The sequence below is a fragment of the Meriones unguiculatus genome, chromosome 15 (assembly GCF_030254825.1).
Source record: "Meriones unguiculatus strain TT.TT164.6M chromosome 15, Bangor_MerUng_6.1, whole genome shotgun sequence".
Lineage (NCBI taxonomy): Eukaryota > Metazoa > Chordata > Mammalia > Rodentia > Muridae > Meriones > Meriones unguiculatus.
Window position 1 is genome coordinate 48,105,620 of NC_083362.1, and position 25,778 is coordinate 48,131,397.

General features: G+C 37.0%; 1 protein-coding gene across 2 annotated transcripts in view; it reads left to right on the forward strand.

The window, feature by feature from the left end:
* Nbeal1 (neurobeachin like 1) overlaps positions 1-25,778 on the forward strand; it is a 143,755-nt gene that overhangs the window by 98,075 nt on the left and 19,902 nt on the right. For both annotated transcript variants that reach the window (XM_060368445.1, XM_060368446.1), the window contains 11 exons: positions 465-598; positions 1,552-1,653; positions 4,438-4,533; positions 5,885-6,009; positions 8,808-8,948; positions 12,322-12,452; positions 14,894-15,003; positions 16,342-16,459; positions 17,375-17,472; positions 20,842-20,958; positions 24,560-24,649. In XM_060368445.1, the coding sequence (XP_060224428.1) occupies positions 465-598; positions 1,552-1,653; positions 4,438-4,533; positions 5,885-6,009; positions 8,808-8,948; positions 12,322-12,452; positions 14,894-15,003; positions 16,342-16,459; positions 17,375-17,472; positions 20,842-20,958; positions 24,560-24,649 (1,262 nt within the window). The remainder of the gene's footprint in view (positions 1-464; positions 599-1,551; positions 1,654-4,437; positions 4,534-5,884; positions 6,010-8,807; positions 8,949-12,321; positions 12,453-14,893; positions 15,004-16,341; positions 16,460-17,374; positions 17,473-20,841; positions 20,959-24,559; positions 24,650-25,778) is intronic.

Here is a 25,778-nt window from a genome sequence, read left to right on the forward strand (position 1 = left end):
ATCATCCTCATCATTATTAGTATATTTTAAAAGGTTTGGCTTGAGAGTAACACAGTAAATTAACATTTATAAAATGCAGTCTTTATTTTAGCATACTTTCGTGTGTGTGTATATATATATATACACACAATATCTATCTATCTATCTATCTATCTATCTATCTATCTATCTATCTATATTGTTCCACAGAGCTTACTTTTTTACGATTAAATCTGAAGATCTTACGTTATGAAAAGAATGATTTCTAAGGTAAAATATTCAGAATTATTATCCATTCATATAGAAAGATAGTAGGTAGCTTTGAGGTTCTAGAATAGAAAAAATTTATAACGAATGAATATTGTTTTTTATAATGTAGAATTCCTTTTTCCTAAAGTACCACTGTAGGAAACAAGGAGATATTTTCTACATACTGTGAATAACTTTATGTGGTGCCTCAATCATAAGATTTATTTTGTTTTCAGGAACGGGTTTTGATTTCAAGTGGCCTCATTCTCAAATTCGAGAGATTCACTTACGTCGATACAACTTGAGGAGATCAGCACTTGAGATTTTTCATGTTGATCAATCCAACCACTTTCTGAATTTTAAAAAAGAGGTGTGGTACCTTTCTGACAATCACAGAGTATTATTTTGAAATAGTTTTCCAGCTAGTGAGCTCTAATAGTGTTTTGTGAGCTCTAATCCTGTCAATACAGAGTATTAAAGAAGAAACTGTATTGTGAGGCTAGTCAGTATATGAACTTTTATTGGAATTGGTTTCGGAATTGAGGTGGTTATTTTCAGTGAGTGTGTACGTAAAGTAGAACATTAAATATCAACCAGTAGATGCCAGACACTTCTAATTGTGTTATAGCATGCAGTGTGCAGCCTACAGCATGCGGTATGTAAGATGAGACGTGCTGTGCATGGTGTGTCTGGGCTTCCTTCCCTCTTCTAATGAGGGCACTGATGTTAGTCTGATGTTTTGGCCTCATGACACCATTTTTTAAAAGCTGTATTATGTGCAGAAGGTGTAGTGTGCCATTAAGAGTCATTCATTCCACAATGTGGTTCCTAAGGATCAGTTTCAGGTGATCAGATTTGGTCATAAGCACCTTCATCTGCCATGGTATTGTCTCCATGACCTCATTTAATACTGATTTTCTCCAAATGCCCATCTCTAATTATGAACTTGTTGTTTGATATCAAGTTTCTAAATCATGAACTTTGAAAAAACATATTCATAAACCTTAACACCAGGTATAGTAAAGAAATTAAAAGCACAATCCGCTGTTGATATGAAATGTTCAGAAGAGGTGAAGTTTTGAAATACGGTAGATTCCAGATTTCAAGAAAATAGGAGGAGGCAGAATTGGGGATAACTGCTAACAAGTTTGTGACGTGGTAAAGATTTTCTAAAGTATAATAATAATGTTAATGGCACAACTGTGAAAAGAGTAAGAAATCAATTATTCTTAAAGGGTTAATTATATCTTGCTAAAACTATTGCAAAAGCTATAATCCATATTTGTCTTGACCAGTTTTTAAGCTAAACAATATTTTTTATAGGTTAGAAACAAAGTATATAGCAGACTATTGTCACTTCATACTCCTAATAGTTACGGAACAAGATCACCACAAGAATTATTCAAAGCATCAGGATTGACACAGGTAGGAATTTTTATAGATTGCTGTATTGTTCATTTTATAGCTCAGAATTTTTCTTAAAAAAATAAAACTTAATATTTTTGTGTATCCTAATTGTTCTTTTTCTATTTATTATCTGTCTGTCTATTTGTCTGTCTGTCTGTCTATCTATCTATCTATCTATCTATCTATCTATCTAATTGGTTAGTTAGTTGGTTAGTTAGTTAGTTTTAGTTTTGTTGACCCAGGGTACTTGATCTAGCCCTGGCTGTTCTGGAACTTGCTATGTAGACCATTCTGGCCTCAGATTCCCAGAGATCCGTCTACTTCTGCCTTCTGAGTACTGGGATTAAAGGTGTGATCCATCATTCCTAGCCTTTTCTGCTCTTTCATTTAGAGTAATCTTTTGAATTATCTTAGTATGTGAATGTGATAAGAACTGGATACGAGACTCCGTGTATGCCAGGCTCTTCTGTGAGGTCCTCCAGTCAAGAATTCTTTTGTGCTGTCTGAAATAAGCCTTCTTTAATAAAGTACAATCCCTTTTGGTTTTGAATAAAATTTGTTCATTCACTACCGATTTCTCAACTTTACACCTAAAGAACAACCGAGCTTCTTATATAGAGAAGTACGGCTCATTATATAGATTTCACTTTATAGATTGCAGCATACAAATTCAATTTCTTTTTCTGTTCACCATAATTATAAGCCTTTGCTTTTGGTTGACAGTGAGTTAAAGTTCACTGTTACTCTGTCAGGGAAACTAATGTATAACTCCACTGTGTACAGTCACTAGAAGACTAAATATGGTGAGATGATCAATAGAAAGAAATGATTTTCTCTCTCTAATACTACCTCATTTTGCTCTCTAAAAGAGATTTTCTTTCAGATAGTTAATCAGTCTAAAATCCTGTAACCTTAGTTTTGCTCATAGAATGCTTTAGCATGTTAAGGTATTACATACATACTTTTTAATATGATGGTATAAAAATGTCAAAAGTGGGGCAGTCCTTTTAGAAATTAAAATTTTAAGATAAAATACTTCAATTGAAGAAGTCTTAATTTTCTTTTTTCCTCTTGTGTTACATAGAACTAAACCAAGAGTATTGCACTACAAGTGCTCTACACCAACCTATAGTACTAGGGTTACTTTTTAATTGTTGGGAAATTGGCCAGGATCTCCTCCAACTTGCCATCCTCCTACCATCTCATCCTGAGTAGCTAGAATTACATGTGTGCATTACCATCCCAGGCAAGACTTAATTCTATTCTAAAATTTTCAGAGTACAGTGTAGTGTTTATGTTTAATTTTTTTATCTTTTTCTTAGATTTTTTTCATGTATTTCTTTATTCATTTTTTTAATGTATATGAGTGCTCCTCTGCATATATACCTACATGCCAGAGGAGGCATCAGATCTCAGTAAAGATGGTTGTGAGCCACCATATGGGTGCTGGGAATTGAACTCAGGACTTCTGGTAGAGCAGACAGTGCTCTTTTATTAAAAAATTAAATTTCTATTTTTTTATGTTAATTACAGTTTATTTACTTTTTATCCCAACTGTAGCCCCCTTCCTCATTCCCTCCCAATCTTACCCTCCCTCCCTCATCTCCTTCCAGCCCCTAAGTCCACTGATAGAGGAGGTCCTCCTTCCCTTCCATACGATCCTAGCTTATCGGGTCTCATCAGGACTGGCTGCAGTGTCCTCCTCTGTGGCCTAGCAAGGCTGCTCCTCCCTCGGGGGGTTGGGGAGGTCAAAGAACCAGCCACTGAGTTCACGTCAGAGACAGTTCCTGTTCCCCTTACTAGGGAAACCCACTTGGATGCTGAGCTGCCATGGCTACGTCTGAGCAGGGGTTCTAGGTTATATCCATTCATGGTCCTTGGTTGGAGAAACAGTCTCAGAAAAGACCCCTGTGCCCAGATATATTTGGTCCTTGTGGAGTTCCTGTCCTCTCCAGGTCTTACTAACTCCCTCTTCTTTCATATGATTCCCTGCGCTCTGCTCAAGGTTTGGTTATCAGCATCTGCTTTGATACACTGCTAGGTAGAGTCTTTCAGAGGCCTTCTATGGTAGGCTCCTGTCTTATTTCTTGTTTTCTCCTACTTTCAGTGTCCATCCCATTTGTCTTTCTAAGTGAGGATTGATCATCTTACCCCAGGTCCTTCTTCTTGTTTAGCTTCTTTAGGTGTACAGATTTTAGTATATTTCTCCTATCTTTTAGGTCTAGTATTCACTTATAAGTGAGTATCTTTCTGTGTGTGTCTTTCTGCTTCTGGGATACCTCACTCACGATGGTCTTTTCTAGTTTCCACCATTTGCCTGCAAATTTCCTGATTTCCTTGTTTTTAATTGCTGAGTAGTATTCCATTGTGTAAATGTACTACAATTTCTGTATCCATTCCTCTGTTGAGGGACCTCTGGGTTGTTTTCACGTTCTGGTTATTACGAATAAAGCTGCTGTGAACATGGTTGAACAAATGTCCTTGTTGTGTATTTGAGCATATTTTGGATATATGCCTAGGAGTGGTATAGCTAGATCTTGAGGAAGCACTATTCCTAGTCAGATAGTGCTCTTAACCACCGAGCCAAGCCATCTCTTCAGCCCCTTAGATGAATTTTTTAAAGGAAATAGAATGTAAAGAAGTTAACTTATTTCCATGTGAAACTTTTTAAGTGCCACCATCTCTTTAATCATGAAGAAACAGAGATATTGAATACCATAAATGATGTTTATTATTAATAATTGTCACGTTTTAAGAGATTACATGATAGAATTCTAATATTGTCCTTTTTATGCTATCTAGAAATGGGTGAATCGAGAAATAACAAACTTTGACTACCTCATTCAGATAAATACAATGGCGGGACGGACCTATAATGACCTTGCACAGTACCCCGTGGTGAGTTTTGTATAAATCTCAAAAAGAAAATTAACTTACACTTTTATAATGTATAAAATTATGGATGATGTATATATTTTTATTTAGGCAAAATGGAAATGCTTGGGTATAGCTCAGTGATAGAATGTTCTTGTACTATATGTAAGGTCTGGATTCAGTCTCTAGCACTAGAAAAGAAACAGTATATATACTCTGTCTTTCTCTCTCTCTCTCTCTCTCTCTCTCTCTCTCTAATCACTTTACAGCCTGATTCCAGCCCCTTTCTGTCTTTCTTTCCAGTCCCACTTTCATGTCTCCCTTTCCTTCTTTCCCTCTCTCCTTCTCAGATAAAGGGAGGCCCCGAAGAGGTACCTAGCTCACCCTGGCCCCTCAAGTTGGAGCAAGACTGAGCTTATCCTCTCCCACTGGGCCAGACAAGGCCACCTAGCCCAGCATAAGGGTCCCACTGAGCCAGACAAGGCCACCTAGCCCAGCATAAGGGTCCCACTGGGCCAGACAAGGCCACCTAGCCCAGCATAAGGGTCCCATTTGGCCAGACAAGGCCACCTAGCCCAGCATAAGGGTCCCATTTGGCCAGACAAGGCCACCTAGCCCAGCATAAGGGTCCTAGTGGGCCAGACAAGGCCACTCAGCATAAGGAAAAGGAACCCAAAGGCAGATAGTAGAGGCAGAGAGAGGCCCTACTCCCATTGTGAGGGGACATATGTGTTGACCACACTCCACACATGCTACATAGGGGCCTAAGTCCACCCCATGCATGTTCTTTGGTTGGTGGTTCATTCTCTGTGAGCTCCCATGGGCCCAGGTTAGTTGACTCTGTAGGTCTTCTTGTGGTGTCCTTGATCCCTCGAGCTCCCTCAATCATTCCTCCCACTCTTCCACAGAACTCCCCAAGCTTGGCCTATTGTTTGGCTATGGGTCTCTGCATCTGTTTCCATCAGCTGTTGGATGAAGCCTCTCAGAAAACAGTTATGCTAAGCTCCTGTCTGCAAGCATAGCAGAGCATCATTAATAGTGTCAATCATTGGTTTGCCATTCCCTCAGTCTTTGCACATGTACTCTGTCTTTAAGTTCTCCACTTTCATATTTTTAAGGAAGTATTAAAACATGAAGGCTAGTAATTAAAACTACAGTCCTTTTTCTTTCATTAAAAATAGCCCAGAATTATAAAAAAAATTACACTATTGAACTGAAGATAAACAAATATTAAAATGTCTTTAAGGTATCTACAATAGGGAAAACTATTTTTAGTGATAATCCCTTTGTATCTTTATGAACATTTCATATTTGATGTGGGGATGTTCAGTTCTATAGGAATAAATGTCTAAATTTTGAATTATGTCTCTTTTAGTTTCCCTGGATTTTGCAGGATTATACATCAGAAGAGTTGGACCTAAATAACCCTACTGTATTTCGAGATCTTTCTAAACCAATTGGAGTAGTTAATGAAAAAAATGCCAAAGCTATGCGAGAAAAGTAAGTGATTTATACATATTTTGAGATTATCATTGTTTGAATTTGTACTAATTCCAATCAAAACAACTAATTGTTATCTTTTGTAAATTAAAAATAATATTTTAAATTATTATTTTATCAATATGATTCTTTTTCCAGCACATATATGTGTACAACACACATGAACTTGTAGAGGGCGTTGGATGTAGAAATGGGGTTACAGGTGCCCGCGAGCTGCTCCTTCGGTGTTGGGAATTGAATCTAGGTCCTCTGTAGATCAGCAAGTGCTCTGTTAAGCTATATCTCCAGCCTCTAAATGTTTGGGGAAAAATAATTTGTAATATGTATGGTTGTTTTGTCTGCATGTCTGTCTGTATACCTGCATGCAAGTATACAGGTATACTTGCAGAGGTCAGAAAAAGACATCAGATCTAGTAGAACTGTGGTCACCTAGGGCTGTGAGCCACCACGTGGGTGCTGGAGCCCAAACCCAGGTCCTCTGTAAGAACATCCTGTGCTTTTAACCTCTGAGCCATCTCTCCAGCTCCATCTCACCTTTTTAAACACAAGCTATTTAATTGTTTTCAGTTATCATTGTACATGTTTAATGTACATATTACAGAAGAGAAATTTTGTACAAGGTTATAGTGTATGTTCAATATATTCCATCATGTTCTGTTCTCTCCCACCCTGTTATTCTGGATAATTTTGTCATATATTTACATAAACATGTATGTACATATACATAAATGATTTTATGTATCTGTATAAAATCTAGAAACCACAAATGAGAAAAAAAACAATGTTTATGAGACTGTCTTAATTCTCTTAATATGACTTTTATAGTTAAGTCCACTTTTGTGTGGATGGCATAACTGTTTTCTTATAATGAAGAACTAAAAACAATTACATTCTTCATCCATTCCTTTTGTTAGATCCCTGTGTTGGTTCTATAACTTAGTTATTAATAATAGTGCTATAATACATACTTACATGCAAGTTGACTTGAAGTCATCTGGCTAAATATTACCCTATAGTGGCATAGCTGGATCATGCAGTAGATCAAATTTAAGTTTTGTAGAAACTACCATGCTGAGTCCTGTAGTGAGTATAATGAGAGAATTGACTTCTGCAAGATGTGCTATGATCTCTATGTGTGCACAGTCTTTGCAGCACACATTAAATAAATGTGATTTAAAAAAAGAATTATATTTATAGTGCTAGGAGTGTAGCTCAGTAGTAATAAGCACGTTGTGTATGAGGCTTTGGTTTGATCCCCAACATGGCTAAATAAAATCTGTGTATTAATTTATTCATTAGAATAAGTAGATATTGGTGCTAGCACTTTGACACAGTGAGTAGAGACTCTTGCCACCGATCCTTGTAATCTGAATTTGAGTTCCAGAACCCACTTGGATAACTTGTGCAGGTTGTCTTTTGACCTTGACGTAGGCATCATGAATGCATGCACACATATTAGGAATACATAGAAACTGAAAAAACAAAGTTATGGGACCTGGAGAGATGCCTCATCAGTTAAGAACACTTGCTCCTCTTTCGGGACTCCCAAGTTTGGTTCCCTTTTCTGCTCTCTGAGGCATATCACAACCCCCAGCTACAGCTCCAAGGCATCTTCTGGTCCCTAAGGGTACCTACATATACATGAAATTCACTCACTTAAACAACATACACACACATATATATATATATATATATATATATATACTTAAGTAAAAATAATAAAAAAATCATAAAGTAAAATAATAAACAGATAATTATTCATCAGGAAAATTTTTTACTTAAGGAAATAGATTTGATAAAAATGTTTTTCTACTTTAATCTCTTTCCAAAGGTTTTTATAGTCAGCATATGTTATTATTCTATTATAAAAAAATTCTGCTACTGAAGAGATGGCTTGGTAGTTGAAAGCACTCACTGCTCTTGCAGATGACTTGGGATTCAGTTTCCATTATCCAAATGGCTGCTCACAAACCTTTGCAACTCCAGTTGCAGGGGAGCCTACTCCTTCTCTGGCCTCCACTGGCACTAGACATGAAAATGGTACAGACGTACATGCAGCCAAAATACCTATTGTTGGCATACTTTAAAAAAAATTCTTATATCTCTTTCTCCCTACTCCACCCCAATCTCTTCCAACACCCTAACACGAGGTAGGAGAGAGAAAGGGTTAGTTGGAGAGGGGACGCAGCTCTCTTAGCTGCTTCCTGCTGTTTAGGGTCCTTGGGTTCCTTGGAGCCAGTCCAATCCTCGTTTCACAAGATCTCCAACCTCTTGTCCCTCTGCATTAACAGAATTTGGAAGCTACAGGGGGAAGCAGCAGCAATAGCCTTGTTCTTTCTCAGAGCTCTTCAACACTCTCTGGACTCTGGCATTTTTTCTTTCTCCAGAGTCCTCAGATTTAAATTATCTGCAACTAGCAAAAAGCTGCTCTCAGAGCCTGCATGCGGAAAAGTTTGCTGCTGTGGACTATCTGAATCAGTCCCATATCCCATACGTGGGATTAAAACAAAAACATATTTATATCCACAACAACTATACATTTAAAATTAAGTAAAAATTATTTTAGGTACTTCAAAAGCTTCTTTTAGTGATATTTCATTGTCTAGGAAACATTCTTAGAAGTCAGTTTTTTCCTGTAGTATGATGTGGGGATGCATATACTTTATTTGATAATGAAGCATATGACTAAGGCTTGACTTTTTAAAGAATACCATGCTTTTAGCTAACCAGTACAGGTTTAGACTTTTATTTTATCATTTTGTTGTTATGGTCATAAAACTCCCCCTTTTTTTTTTAAGGTACGAAAATTTTGAAGATCCAATGGGAACAATTGACAAGTTTCATTATGGCACTCACTATTCAAATTCAGCAGGTGTCATGCACTATCTCATCCGGGTGGAGCCCTTCACTACCCTCCACATCCAGCTGCAGAGTGGAAGGTCTGCCAAGAGTGAAAACCTCTCCTCCTCTGATTGTAAAGTTGTTGTCTTGTTCTGAAGGATAGTGTTGTGGTTTTTAAGTCCTCTGTTGGGACGTAATTTAGATAAAATGAGCCAGAATAGTTTAAGAACAAGTCATTCAAATTGATTCATGCATAACACATTTGAATATGACTTTTTCTGCTGTGTTTGTAGTGTACATTTGGAATCCCTACCATTTTGTTTTCTCCGTCAACACTGTATAAACACTGCCTATTTTATTTAATTTTCTCTCCATATAACATCTATAGGTAGCCTGTATTCTAATTACTTATATTTATTTTATGTGCATTGGTGTTTTGCCTGCATGTATGTCGAAGTGAAGGTGTCTTATCTTAGGATTTCAGAGAGTTGTTAGCTGCCATGTGGGTACTGGGAATTGAGCCCTGGTCCTCTAAAAGAGCAGTCAGTGGTCTTACCACTAAGCTATTTCTCCAGTACTCTTTACCCTATCTTAATTACAATAAACTTTGGTTTCAAGAAGAGACTGTGCCTCTAAGATTATTAAGTATCAGTAAAATGTTAACACTGCCTGAAGGTAATTTTCCTTCATAAGATACAGGAAATTGGGCTGGAGAGATGGCTCAGTGGTTAAGAGCACTGGCTGCTCTTCAAGAGGTCCTGAGTTCAATTCCCAGCAACCACATGGTGGCTCACAACCAGTGTATACTGGGGTCTGATGCCCTCTTCTGGTGTGCAGGTGTATATATGTATGAGAGGAACACTTGTATACATAAAATAAATAAATATCAAGAAAATTGTAACTAGGTTTTTTTTTTTTTATAGTTTTAGGAAAGACTATGTGAATTGACAGAGCTTTAAAATGAATTCTGTTTGTGCTTTATAAAATACCATCAAGAAAGTACAAACAACCAAGATATTCTGAAGGAACTGTTTAGACTGTATACAGAATCCTTACAACCAAATAATGCAAAACCTAATTTTAAAATGGACAAGTGTCTGAATAGTTATTTCTCTAATGGAAATAGACAGGTGTCTAACACACGCAAAGATGTGCAGTATCCTAGCCATCAGGGGTTCAAGTCAAATCCGCAGTGAGGAACCACTTCAAACCCTATAATCAGCTGTCAGTATTAGAAAGGTAAAGACTACTGGTTGATGGTTTTGAAGATGAGAAGATGATGGTAGTAGAGTTTAAAATAGTAGTCTTTATAGTAGACAGTGGGGCAGTTCTTCACGAGGCTAAACATGAAATTGTTATGATTAGTAATTCTCCTAAATTTGTACCTAGCATAACTGAAGACATAAAAGTTAGTACATCCGTGTTAGTAACAGCATTCCTGTGAACTGTCAAATGGGACAAAGATAGTAGACATTTACAAAAGAGTAAAATTGATGGCTGGGGTTGTATCTCAGTTGATAGGGTAGCTACCTATCATGCCTATCAAACCTAGGTTTGAGCCCCACTACTGTATAAACCTGGTGTGAAGGCACAAGCAGTAATCCCAGCACTTGTGAGAGAGAAGCAAGAGTTTAAGGTCATCCCTAGCTACATAGCACATTCAAGGCTGGATTGAATGTGAGGCTCAGTCTTAAAATGAAATCATATTAGTTATTAGTGTCAATTTAGCATTTTAGACTAAAGTCTATTGTTTTTTTTAATGAACATAGCATTAAGAAAAAAAATCAATTGAATGTTGTGGGTTTTGTGATTATGGAAAGCATAAGGCAATTAGAGCACTACCACTTGCGGTTTTTCCAGCTATCATACATAGGCTTTGAGTGCTTATAAGGAAACTAAATCAACTAATGAAAAATTATGGGGCTGAGGAAATGTACTTGAGTGTCTGCCATATAAAGCCATCAGGACCAAAGTTTGAATCTCCGGATATACATGTAAAAATCTGTGCTGAGTACTGGGAACAGGCTAACCCTCAGAGCTCACTAGCCAGCCACTCTAGCCAGTTGGTAAGATCTGGGTTCAGTAAGAGATCTTATCTCAAAAAATTAATTAAAGTAAGCTAATAGCACATGCAAATAATTTACAAATGCTTAGCTGATACTGCTTCCCAAAGTACCTCTGGTTTTTAGTGAAAGAGTTTGTGCTGATAATGTATTAAGGATTAGTTCAGAAGCATTCCTGTGATTCTGTTAACTAAATATATAAGTGCTGTTATGTTTAGAATTATTTTGAACTAATTTTTTTTTCACACTGGCTCTCATGCTGTAGACCGCATTGGCTACATTGGCCTGGAATTCATTCTTTATGCTAGACTGGCCTTGTACTTGGAAAAGTCCTGCCTCAGCATCCCAAGTTGTGGGGGTTTTTAAGGCATTAACCTCTATGCCCACTATATGCTTTGACTTTCCCTTTCTTTCTTTCTTCCTCTCTTTCTCTCTCTCTCTCTCTCTCATTTGTATCCCCCTGTGGCTCCCTCTTGTCTCCTCCCAGTCCCCCCTCCCTTTCTATTCTCCTCCCATGCCCCTCCCCTAGTCCACTAACTGATAGGAGAGGTCCTCCTCCCCTTCCTTCTGACCCTAGCCTATGGGGTCTTGTCAGGCCTGGCTGCATCATCTTCCTCTGTGGCCTAGTAAGGCTGAACCCCCAGGGGGAGGTGATCAAAGAGCCAGCCTCAGAGTTCATGTCAGTAAAAGCCTCTGTACCCCTTACTAGGGAACCCACTTGGAAACTGAGCAGCCTATGGGCTTCCTCTGAGCAGGGGGTCTAGGTTCTCTCCATGCATGGTCCTTGGTTGGAGTATTGGGCCTAGGGTTTTTGGCTCTGTTGGTCTCCTTGTGGAGTTCCTATCCTCTCCAGGTCTTTCTAGCTCCCTCTTCTTCAGTAAGGTTTCCTGCACTCTGCCCAAAGTTTGACTATGAGTCTCAGTATCTCCTTTAATACCCTTCATTTTCAAACATGTAACTTACATTACCTTTTTGTAACAAATTTTACTCAGCAAATTTGGTGTCTTTAAAATTCTTTGTTGGTGCTTTAGTTGAACCTAGAGGCCCTGAGCATTCCAGGGAAGCCCTCTGCCAATAACCTGTATATCCAATCCATATGCCTTTGCTTTGAAGTCTTTTATGATTGTATTTAATTTACTTGCAATCTTGTCCTGGCGAGATTTGATTTTCAATAAATGTAAACAAAATGATACTGACAGCTATGATGATAGTATTTAACTTGTGACAACAAACTGTGAATTATAGATTATCATCATAAAGATAATAAAAGTTATTTTCAAATATTAAAGAGGAAGATGAAGAAAGAGCAGCTGTGGTCATGTGGAAGCTTGAAGGGAGCTTAGAGGCTTTTGGTCTGTGCTTCCTAGTTTTCATCCAGTAGACTGTTGTCTTTCAATCCCACGTGCAGGTTTGACTGTGCAGATCGGCAGTTCCATTCCATCCCTGCTACCTGGCAAGCGCTTATGGATAATACATATGATGTTAAAGAACTTATTCCTGAATTCTTCTATTTCCCGGAGTTTTTAGAAAATCAAAACGGTAAGAAAGAGGGGATTTAAATTTTTATTCAGTAGGTTCCAATGAAAAATCCTAAAAACAATTTTGAGGGCATTGTTTGTAATAGTACATAATTTATTTAAGGTTTGTGGAGCTACTCAGTGACAGGACTTCACTTGTACCAGGGAAACGACATACAGAGCCAAGTCTTACTTTCCAGAGAAGTGATAATAGGAAACTAAAATATGAGTCAAATTTGAATTCATAAGAGAATTCAGAGTACATTCTATTAGAGACACAAAAACTGCTGTACACTGTCATTACGAGTCTCTGAGGTAAATAAGGTGATAATTTGGATCAAGATCTGTGATCAAACTCATGTTTTTAAGAATATCATTGCAACATATTGACCAGTTTATTTATATATTTCCTATGTATAACTGCTTTCATAAATTAATGATCAACTTGAGTAGTTAAGGAGAGACCATGTAACTCACAAAGATACAAATGTTCTTTTCCCTTTTAAAGAAGACTTCTGCTGACTACTTATTTGGAATGTACAACAGGTGCACATTTAAAATAGTGGCTAACTCATTGAACTTTTTGACAAAATTAGGTTTTTGGAGTAGAGATGCATGATGATAATTAAAATTTAAGAGTATTCAAATATTTTTCTATAGTGTTATTTTCTATATATAACATATTATATATATATTAGTCTGTGTGATGCGAGAGATTGAACTAAGAATCTTGCACACACAGTTGGCATACACTCTACAATCTAACTGCTTCCCTAGCTTTACATTTGTTTTTAAAGTACAAATAAATATGCTACATGATGTTGGGTATGTTTTATGTAGATTGTTAGTCATCTGTTGGATTGGAATTTACTAAAGCCAGTGGGTACCTGGGATAGGAAGAGTGATTGGGCTGAAGTTAAATGAAAAACTTAAGGTATTCTTTGCTCCACAATTTGTGATATTTATCAAAGGAAATTGCTGTCCTCAACCCTATGATCTCATGGTCCCTATGTATAACTATAGTTATCTAAATTATCTAATTGGTTGATAGAAACTTGGGCATCAGAAAACAAATATATCATCTAATAGGAATAAATATCAATAAAATCAATACAAACTACACAATAAAAATTGAGGTTTTTTTTTTAATTCAAGTTTAGGGATAATTTAGTTTCAGGTTGTATAGTATCATCATGGCCAATTTCCTTCTGTATTTTCACTGTGTTACACTGAGTATTTTGGCTTTGTGTTTATAGCCAATCCTTCATTGTTACAAGTAACAAGTAGTTTAACCATGGCAGAAACAACGTCTTAGAAAGATGGGCACATTGATGTGCTGTGTCCTTTCTTAGGTATAACTTATAACTCCATTCTCTAGAACTGTGTCCAACTACTAAAGTAATTACATGAAAGAGACATGGCCTTTAGGGCAGAAATTAATGTGCAGATGAAATGAAGGTTCTGCAGTAAGTTTAAAGGGAGACGGCTGTGGAGTGGACAGAGAAGAATGGGTGCTGCATAGTGATCACCTCCCAGAAAGCCTGGCGTCCTGTGCTCCCTGTCATTCTTGGGGCTTTGAGCCTTCCCTAGACTTGGGGAGTGTGGTATTTCAAGGCAGCACGCTGAGACTTCAATACTGGTATTTGAAGACTTCCTTTTGAAGGTCTTTTGTGTTAACACTTTCGATCTCACAGTTTCTGAATAAGAAAACCTCATACTTGAGAAATAGGAAGTATCTTTGTGGAATAGTGGCATGTAATTATTCTTCTATAAAACAAAACTGAGTGAGTGAGTTCAAGGTATAGGTTATACTATGAAGTTCTTTTTATTTTTCTTTTTTACTATGAAGTTCTAATGAGCAGTATTTTATAAATTGGCCATTAAAAGGACCATTATTTATTTTTAGTTAATTAATATTCTATTTTGAACCAATTAAAGTGAGGATTGAAGTGCCTTCACTGTTCTTTTGTCATTTGCATTTGTGTGTGCATGTTCCCATGTTTATGCACTTATATGTGGATGAGTGTGTGTATGTGTGTGTATACCCCAACATTTACATGTAGAGGTGGGAAGTCAGTGTCCTTTTGAGATAAGCTGGGTTGGCTGTCCAGCAACCCACTAGGATTCCTTTGTCCACCCAGCTCTGTGGTTACTGCATGAGCCACTGTACCTGGCTTTCCATGGGTGATGAATATTCAAATTCAGATATTTATGATTGAGTAGCTAAAATTTACCTACTGTGTCTCCCTACTTTCTCTTTCCCACTTTCTGAAGAAAAAGAGTTCTTACTCTGATATGCCTTCTAAAAATGAGTTTTAAAATACTTTATGTAGTTTAATTAGTGAATAAAATATACTTCAATAGAGAAATTTTTTCTAGTTATGTGGTCTCTTTTATATTTGAATTTCATCACTTTTTAAAATTTTAAATGTTCTGATGTTTTTATTTTTTAATGTGTCTTAGAATTTAATTTGGGTCATTTACAAGTTTCCAAAGAACTGGTAAATGATGTCATTCTTCCAAGATGGGCTAAGTCAGCTGAAGATTTCATTTATAAACACAGAAAAGCTCTGGTAAGATTTCTGTTGCATCACTACCAAGTCTAATAAAATATAGATGTGTTTTTCAAAGATAAGTTAAACTGTATTTTTTCTAGATTAATTTGTTACCTGTTGTATATTACTGTTCTAGATTGTACAGTATGGTATTTTAATTTTAGGATATAAATCTTGTCATACTATTTATGAATAAAATAGTAAATAGAGGTTTCTACTTTTTTGAATAATAGTTTATAATAATGTATATGTAAGTCTAATTATAAAAATTATCAGTGTCATAAGTTTTTAAAATCTGATATATAGAATATGAAATTTCTTATTTAATCAACTCTTATTTTTTTTTTTAAATTGAAAAGTTGTAGACAACTACTACAAAAGGAACTGCAAAATGCAACTACAAAAGTTGCATTCCATGGCTCTCATTAACTCTGTTAGATTTGGGGAGATGTTAGTAGTTTTTTTTGTGTTGTTTTCTTCCCCCAGTAGATTTGGGTGCATTTTGGAATTTTTGATTTTTGGATTAGGGATGATCATGTGGTAAATCCTCTACAAATATTTTAAAATGTGTGATTATCCACAGTCTGAGTTGGGCCTAGTGGCAGTTCCTTAGGAAGATGAAGCCTGAGTTCATGTCTTTGAGGCCAGCCTTAACAACATGGTGTGAACTTGTCTCACACAAAACAAACAGCAACAAGTGAACTCTCCAATGCTCGTGGCCCAAATCATTTTGCATGAGGGGTCTCCAGCCTGTCTCAACACTCCACTTGTATGTGTGTCTGTTATAGGGGTTGCTCTTCTGTTTTCCCAGCTGGCGTAACTCAGTAGAATAGTTGGCAGTTTCCATTTTTTAAAAATCAGTTCATCATGACTATGTTTCTTAAGTTTTCTGAAAGATTACCATAGTTCCTAATAAAACCAGCCTAATCCAAAATGTCGCTTTAAAAATCTTACTAGTTTTTAGGTAAATCTTCAACTTGGAATTGAAGGAGTAGTGAGAGTTAGTTTAACATTGATAATTGTGTTACTGTCTAATAGCACACCATTTACCAAGCATATTCCCTTAAAGAAAAACATGTGTACAAAAGTTTTTGCCTGCATAGATGACTATACACTATGTGTGTACAGTACCCAAGGACGCAAAAGAAGGGGTCAGCTATCCTGGAACTGAAGTTACAGATGGTTGTTAGCTTTCCTGTGGGTTCTGGGTGGTGAACATCCTTTCTTTCTCTAGAAGGGAAACCAGTGTTCTTAATTACTGAGCCATCTCTCTGGCTCCGTACCCTTTTTAAAAGCAGAATTTAGAGCATAGTTACAAGAGACCTATATTAATTATTAAATTTGTTCTCTTTCTAGGAGTCTGAATATGTTTCTGCTCATCTTCATGAGTGGATAGATCTGATTTTCGGCTACAAACAGAGAGGGCCAGCTGCAGTGGAGGCACTCAATGTCTTCTATTACTGTAGTTATGAAGGTATAAGCTTAAATATTTCTTCTCTGGTAGTATTTCAGTAGAATTAGTGTTTATTTGTTATACGTGATATTTGAGCCCTATGCATAACATGGGAAAGACTATATCAACAAAATAGCTTTTCAGTTGGAAGGTCACAAAACTGCCATTGTGTTTTTTAATAGTAGTTTATAATAGTGTGTGTGTGTGTAAATCTAATTATAAATGACAATTATAACATGCTTTTTGTTTCTTATGAGAAATCAAAGTTCCTGTTGAATCAAATTTTTGTTAGCTCATTTGTTTTTGTTTTTGATAGGGTCTCTCTACATAGCCCACTCTGTAGACCAGGCTGGCCTTGAGCTCGCAGAGATCCACCTGCCTGTGCCTCCCAAGTGCTGGGATTAAAGGAGTGCACCACCAGTACCTAATATCGTCTATATATATATAATTCTACACATTATATTTTTAATAAATTTTGAAAGAAGGCGTTTAGAATTACCAGTAACACATTTTTCTAATAACATTAGTTCAACATCGGAACTGTTATTTTGTCTTTTTTTTTTTTTTTCGAGAGCTGAAGACCAAACATTAGAACTGTTTTGCAGAGAAAATGTTCTGTCTTTTTAAATCTTTTTTTTGTGTGTATATGTATATGATATGTGTATGGGCATATAAGAAAGTTGTCAGGCTGTTTTCCTCAGTGGTTCTTCCTTTTATTTTTCACAGAGGATCTCTTACATGAACCCAGACATGTGTGCACACATACACACACAAATACACACAAATAAAAATAATGTTTTTAGAAAATTACTTTCTGGTGACATAAGTTGAAGAGTCACATTTTGTTTAAAATGTGTTCATCAGTCCTTGATGTATTAATCAGCATCATGCTGGTATGTTTTTTGTCAATGGTGAGTTAATTACTTCTTGTTTTAGGTGCTGTAGATCTTGATGCCTTAACAGATGAAAAAGAAAGAAAAGCCTTAGAAGGGATGATTAATAATTTTGGGCAAACACCTTGTCAGCTGTTAAAGGTAAATTAAATACATTATCAACAGCTTAGAGAAGTAGTTCTTAAGCTTCCAACCATAAAATATTTTTGTTGTTACTTCATTTCTGTAATTTTGCTAGTGTTATAAATTGTAATGTAAGTATTTTTGACATAGGGGTTTGCCAAAGGGGTTACAACCCAGAGGTTGAGATTCACTGGCCTAGAGAGTGATGTTTCGAAGTATTCTGAGACTTGAAGAAGAGTCAAGTCTTAGAATATGTAATTGATAGGGCTTGATTTATATGACTCCATTTATCCTGTAAAGTGCTTATGTAATTGGTAGAGAGGGATATCAAGTGAAATCTAGAATTGAATGTCCAAAGTCTAATACAACTGTTGTTCTTAAAAGTTTTAGTTCAATTTAAAAGTTCAAGAATCATTGTCTAGAATTTAGGAAAATTTTATGTTAACCTGCCACTTAAAAATAAGTAAATTTGATTGTTCCTACCTTAACAAAAAAACTGAAGTAGGATCCAGTTATGAAGCCAGATGTCTTGGCACCTACTTGTACATCCAGATACTCAAGATGCTGGAGTGGGAAAAAATGAATTCTAGGGCAGCTTGGGTAACATCTGAAAAAGTTCACTCATTTGTAAAAGGTTTCCCTATGCATGCACATTGCCTGGATGTGATCCCTAGCTATAAGGGGAATTTGCATAGCCAATTATTCATAAGTCACAAAAGGATTTATATTTACTCAAAAAAGCTGATTATTTTAAATTTGTAACAACCTAGTAGTATAATATCTAAGCTCAGGTTTATGATTATATTTCAATTTTTGGACTATTTTGTAATTTCTACTGTTCTACATAGTGATGATTTGCTTGGAGTGTTGAAATGGTCCCAGTAGAGACCATAAAAGCCAGGAGGGCCTGGGCAGATGTCCTACAAACCCTAAAAGACCAGAAATGCCAGTGTCTAGACTACTATAACCCAGCAAAGCTTTCAGTCACCATTGATGGGGGAAACAAGATATTCTACAACAAAACCAAATTTAAATAGTATCTGTGAACAAACCAAGCCTTAAAGAAGATACTGGAAGGAAAGCTCCCATTCAAGGAAGTTATCTGTACCCAAAAAAACACAGGATATAAATAACTTCACTACAGCAAAACCAAAAGTGGACACACACACACACATACACATACTGCTATAACCAATTTCAAAATAAAAGAAACTAACAGTCATTGGTTATTAATATATCTCTACATCAATGTTCTCAACTCTCCAATAAAAACACACAGACTAACAGAATGGATGTGTAAACATACCCCGTCATTCTTCTTCATACAAGAAACACACCTCAGCCACAAAGATAGAATAGACATTACCTGAAAGTAAATGGCTGGAAAAAGGCTTTTCAAGCAAATAGACCTACGACGCAAGCTGGGGTAGCTATTCTAATATCTAATAAAATAAACTTTTAAGCAAAATTAATCAAAAGAGATGAAGAAGGACATTTTGTACTCATCAAAGGAAAATTCCATCAAGAAGATATCTCAATTCTGAATGTCTGTGCCTCAAATACAAGAGCACCCAAATTTGTAAAAGAAACATTAATAAAAAACTTAAACCATACATAGATCCTCACACATTAATAGTGGGAGACTTCAACACCCCACTCTCACCAAAGGACAGGTTAATGAAACAGAAACTAAAAAGAGAAATTGACACAGATATCATGAATCAAATGGACCTAACAGACATCTACATAACTTTTTCACCCAAACACAAAAGAATATATCTTCTTCTCAGCACCTCACGGAACCTTCCCCAAAATAGACCATATAGTTGGTCACAAAGTAAGCCTCAACAGATACAAGAAGATTGAAATAATGCTTATATCATATCAGACCACCATGGTCTAAAACTAGACCTCAACAACAACAGAAATAACAAACTGCTTACACACACATGGAAACTGAACAACTTGCTACTCAGTAATATCAGGGTCAGGGAAGAAATAAAGAAACTAGGGACTTCTAGAATTCAATGAAAATGAAGGCACAACATACCCAAACTTATGGGACACAATGAAAGCACTGCTAAGAGGAAAGTTATAGTACTAAGTGCCTTCAGAAAGAAATTGGAGACATCTCATACAAGCAACTTAATGGCACATCTGAAAGCCTTGGGGGTGGGGGGGGGGAAGAAGCAGACACACCCAAGAGGAGTAGACAATTTGAAATAATCCAACTCAGGGCTGAAATAAAAAAATTAAATTAGAAACAGAGAACAATTCAAAGAATCAATGAAACCAAGAGCTGCTTCTTTGAGAAAAATCAATGAGATAGACAAACCCTTAGCCAAACTAACTATAAGACAGAGAGACATTATCCAAATAACAAAATCAGAAATGAAAAGGGGGACATAACAACAGACACTGAGGAATTCCAAATAATCATTAGGTATTACTTCAAAAGCCTATATGCCACAAAATTTGAAAATCTAAATAAAATGGACAACTTTCTTGATAGAGTCCACTTACCAAAGTTGACTCAAGATCACATGGACAAATTAAGTAGTTCTGTATCCCCTAAGGAAATGGAAGCAGTCATCAAGTCTCCCAACCAAAAATAAAGCCCACAGCCTGATGGTTTCAGCACAGAATTCTACCAGATCTTCAAATAAGAGCTAATATGAGTACTCTTCAAACTATTCCACAAAGTAGAAACAGAAGGAACATTACCAAACTCAGTTTTATAAGGCTACTGTTTTCCTTGATACCTAAACCACACAAAGACCCAACAAAGAGAATTTCAGACCAATTTCCTTTATGAATATTGACATAAAAATACTCAATAAAATACTTGCAAACTGAATTTAAGAACACATTAAAGATACCATCCACCATGACCAAGTAGGCTTCATCCCAGGCATATGGGGGTGGTTCAACATATAGGAATCTATCATTGTAACCCATTATTAAACAAACTGAAGAAAAAAAAAAAAGATCATCTCCTTAGATGCCAAAAAAGTGACAAAAAAATCCAACACCTGGTCCTGTTAAAAGTCTTGGAGGCACTATAGGTTAGATAGGAAATATTTGTCACAAATAACCAATGACTACTTAAAAGAAAAAAATAAGAAATTCTAAACAATTGGTAAAAGCATGAAAAAAGTTCTAACCTGGAAATAAACGGTGGGAGTACTATCCATAAAGGGAAACTTTAAAGTAGAAATGAGGTGTCCATAGAGAAGATGAGTGGTAAATTTGCTAGGGGGACTAGGATGAGCCACAGCTTGGAGTTCTTAAGAGCATGATAATACATTTGATTGTAGCACAGTCCACTATGTATGACTGAACGCTAACATGCTTTCATTTAACTCAATTTTTAAAATTATTTTGAAGGAACCACACCCCCCACGATTATCAGCAGAAGAAGCAATTCAAAAGCAGACCAAAACAGAACTTTCAACCCTAAACCTTTTTCAACACCTCCCTGAACTGAAGTCATTTTTTATAGAGGTAATACCCATCTTGGTGATATCAGAGATCTTTCTCCAGTTCTGTATACTATGGTTAATTTGTTTGTGTTTATGTACATGTATGTGCAGGTGTGCTCATCCGTGCCTGGAGTTGTACCACTTTTTGGTGTGTGTGGGAAGCCAAAGCTGAGCTTCAAGTATCTTCTGTTGCTCTCTCCACCTTATTTTTTAAAGACAGAGGCTTTCACTAAACTAAAACCGTGCTGTTTGGTTAAGGTAGCTGACCAGTGGGGCCAGGGTTTCATCTCTTATCACATATCTTTCACCACCAGTGTTGGCTTTATAGGTGCGTGCTGCCCCCCTCAGCTTTTTCTAAAATGGGTACTCGGGCCCTAACACAGTTTACTAACTAAACCATCTTCCCACTCCAATTTATTCAATTTTAATGGAGGAAAAAATATTATAATATGATGTTTCAAACAAAATGATATGTATTTATGTGCATCTGAATGATTTATGTGCATTCTGCATGCAGAAGCTTGGAGGCTAGAGGTGGATGGAGCTACAGTTAAAGGTGGCCAGGGCTGCCTGATACTGGCTCTGGGTTCAAACCTGCACCCTCTGCAAGAGCTCTTAACCACTAAGCCAGCTCCAATCCCAGCCCTGGACTTGTAAATTACTTTCATTGTAAGCTTTTCTTTGCAGCTAAATGGTGTTCTGAACTCTTTCTTGGCTTGCTTTCTTGACAAGTACGAACAAATAACAAATAACAAATTCATGGGCAGGGCATGGTGTACATGCCTTTATTCCCTGCACTTGGGATGCAGAGGAAGGTGGATGTTTTAAGTTCAAGGCCAGCCTGCTCTACCTAGAAAATTCTAGGCCAGCCAGGATTACATAGTGAGACCTGTCTTATAAAAAATAAATAAATAAATAAAATTTAAAGAAAAAAAAAAAACAACTTCAAAAGTATTTCTTATAACAATTGAAATACTGTGTACAGTGGAGATATTTTAATAGCTCTTAATTATATCTGCTCATCTATAAAATATATCCCAATGCATAAGATTTTAATTGATAGTGTTAGAAGTAAAATAGTAATTAATGCTATAATTGAAAGAGTGCCCTCAACTGGGCAGGGTGGTAAAAGCCTGTAATCCCAGCTCTTAGGGAGGTAGAGGCAGGTGGATTTCAAGGCCAGCCTGGTCTACAAAAGAGTCCAGGACAGCCAAGGCTACACAGATAAACCCAATCTCAAAGAAGCCTCTTCAGGATGAAGTTTTCCTTCAGTGCCTCTGTGGATCTGGTTTTGTATATAGATGTTGCTTAAACTTTTGCTGAGTTTCTGTGCTGGCGTCTGTGGTCTCTTAGACTCTGCAGAGTTTTTGTCCAGGTCCCTCTGACATTAAGAGTCTCCATTGAGAAGTCAGATGGAATACTAATAGATTAGCCTTTATAGGCTAATTGGACTTTTTCCCTTGCAGCTTTTAATATTTCTTTGTTCTGTATGTTTAATATTTTGATTATTTTTACTGAGAGGACTTTCTTTCAAGTCCAGTCTGTTAATGTTCTGGATATTTTTTACATCTTGATACACATCTCCTTAGGAAATTTTTCCTCTGTGATTTTGTTAAAAATACATTTTGTGCCTTTGACCTGGATTTCATCTTCATCCTCTATTCCTGTTATTCTTAGGATCCCAGATTTTCTGGCTGTTTTGTGTCAGGATTTTTTTAGATTTAACATTTTCTTTGACCAAAGTATCCATTTCTTCCTTGTGTCTTTAATGCCCGAGATCCCTTCCATCTCTTATATTCTGTTGGTAAGGCTTGCCTCTGAGGTTCCTTTTTGAAGTTCCTGTTTGAATTCCTAAATTTTTCATTTCCAGATTTCCCTCAGTTTGAGTTTTATTTATTGATTCTATTCTTACTTTCATGTCTTGAATTGATTTGTTCATTTTTTTCCAGTGTTTGTGTTTTTATAAGTTTCTTGAAGGATTTGACTTATTTCTTCTTTAAGGGCCTCTATCATATTCAGAAGGGTTATTTTAAGTTAATTTGTTTTTCTTGCTCCTCAGCTATGTTGTGGTACTCAGGGCCTGCCGTGGAAAGGTTGCTAGGCTCTAGGGGGAGATATTGGTGTCTAGGCATCTGGGAATTTTGGAAGACTGATTCTAGGTGCTGGTATCTGGTCTTGTTTTTGTTGAGTGGGTGTTTTGTTCCTGTTTGCCTCTCTGGATTTTTAGGAGAGTGTGGTAGCTGTGGTTTTGTCTGGTAGGAAATTCTTCTAGGATCTTGATAGGTGTGGCTGCTGGGGTTCCAGGTAAAATGTATTTTTCTAGGTATTGAGACCTGATGGGGATAGACAGCAGAGGACCTGACAGCAGAGTGTGCCAGGGTCATCTTGGTCCTCTGTAAATGGGGCAGAGGGTGAGGAGAGGCTGCAGTGCTAGGTGGTCTGCTGCACAGCTGGGGTGAGGCTTAGCAAAGGAGGGAGAGGTGGCAGTCTGCAGGGAGTGCCTGCTGGGGTTAGAGGCTGGGACACAGCGGTGAGTGAGAGGAGGGAAGTTAGGAGGGGAGCCTTTGTGTGGCGAGCTGGAGATGGGGGCAGGGTGGAGGGAGCATGCTGCAGGTGCTGTGCTGCAGAGCTGGGCTGAGACTTGGGGGTTGGGCGTAGAGGAGCTGAGGTCTACGGTTACCCTGCATGCCTCCCTGGTGGCGTCCCAGATGACTCTTGAGTCACAGCGTGAAGAGAAAAGCAGTTTTTATGATTCATAAGTTATATTGGATTTTATAGCTTACTTAGTTCTTATAGACCTCTTAGAATAATACTTGATACATGGCATATATCCAATAATGTTGTCTACAGTAAATACTAACTATCGTTTTTGAATTATAGCCACATCAGCAAATTATGTTCAAAATACTGTTACCCTTTTTTAAAGCCTTTTAAAAAGATTTTGTTTATTTTATGTAAGAGTGCTGTATCTGCATATATGCCAGAAGAGGGCATCAGATCACAGTGTAGATGGTTGTGAGTCACCATGTGGTTGCTGGGAATTGAACTCGGGACTTCTGGAAGAGCAGCCAGTGCTCTTAACCTCTGAGCCATCTCTCCAGCCCCAAATTATTCTTATATGGTGATAAGGTAATGGTAATTGTCTCCTTAGAATCTTCTTTATCTTTGAATCATTTATGATATTCATAATCTAGGACTTTCAGAAAGTCCTCAATTAACAAAATAGATTGATGTTTTTAATGTCAAACCCAAACGATTTTCCTATAAATTATAGACAACTTTCTCATTTAACTTATTCTAAGCATATACTTCTGCATTATGTTTGTGTCAGTATAGCAAGGGACAAAGAAACATCCTAAATCTCTCTCTGTTTTGAATGATATCTGTTCCTAGGTAGCCATATCTGGTCACCAGTATCAGAACAGATGGTGATAGGTTTCAGATGATTAAAGTGTGCTAAATACTGAAACAGGGCAGATAATTCCTTTTCCACATTTTATAGTATATTATTACAGGAGAGAAAAATGAAGCATTGTAGGGGTCTTTCTTGTTTAAAAAATTTCAATAATTTGTACCTAATAAATTTGAGCAGAAGCCGTCATTAAATATCTTTTATTTTTCAGGGAATTAGTGATGGTATTCCACTATTAAAGGCCATCATCCCCAAAAATCAATCTCGTTCTTTCATGTCTCAAGGCAGCCCTGAGTTACTGGTAAGCTGATGTATACCTGTTTCGTATTGCATTGTCTGTATCTTTTCAAATTTAAATTTATTTATTTTTTGATTAATTACAGTTTATTCACTTTGTATCCCAGCTGTAGCCCCCTCCCTCATCCATTCCCAATCCCACCGTCCCTCTCTCTTCTCCTCCCATGCCCCTCCCCCAGTCCACTGATAGCTACCCTTCCCCTTCCATCTGACCATAGCCTATTAGATCTCATCAGGACTGGCTGCATTGTCTTCCTCTGTGGCCTGGGAAGGCTGTTCCCCCCTCAGGGGGAGGTGATCAAAGAGCCAGCCACTGAGTTCATGTCAGAGACAGTCCCTGTTCCCTTTACTAGGGAACCCACTTAGAGACTCAGCTGCCATGGGCTACATCTGTGCAGGGGTTCTAGGTTATCTCCATGCATGGTCCTTGGTTGGAGAATCAGTCTCAGAAAAGACCCCTGTGCCCAGATTTTTTGGTCCTGTTGCTCTCTTCTGTCTGTATCTTTAGTTTACCACGTATATGTGTGAGGATGTGCACATGCTGGCCTGCATTTGGAGGTTAGAGGACAATGTGTGTGAGTTGATTCTCTGTTCCATCATGTGGGAAGATTTAAGCTTGGGTCCTCAGTGTTAGTAGCAATTGCATTATCCTTTGAAACTATCTCATTGTCCCAATTAAATTTTTTAAAAGAAATTTTTAGGTATATTTTTGGTATTGATATGTACCACATGCATTTTTGGTTTCTGAGGAGGTCAGAAGTGGGCATCAGATCTTCAAGAAGTAGAGTTAAAGATGTTTTATGAGCCACCATGTGGATGCCAGAATTCAAACCTGAGTCCTCTGGAAAAGAAGCCAGTGCTCTTAACTACTGAGCCACTTTCTGTGCTTAAAAGAGTATTTTTAAAATAATCAAGAAGGCTGGAAGGATAGCTTCATGGTAGAATACCTGCTTAGCATGTGTGAAGCCCTACTTTTAACCCTCAGAATTACAAAAAAGAATGGACAAATTCTTTATGAAATTAATTTTATTAAGTATATATCTCCTGTATATAGTGCTTGTCAGTAGTTACTGTAATTATAACATTTATCTGGAAAAATAAATACATGAAAATAACTAGGAAACATTGTCATA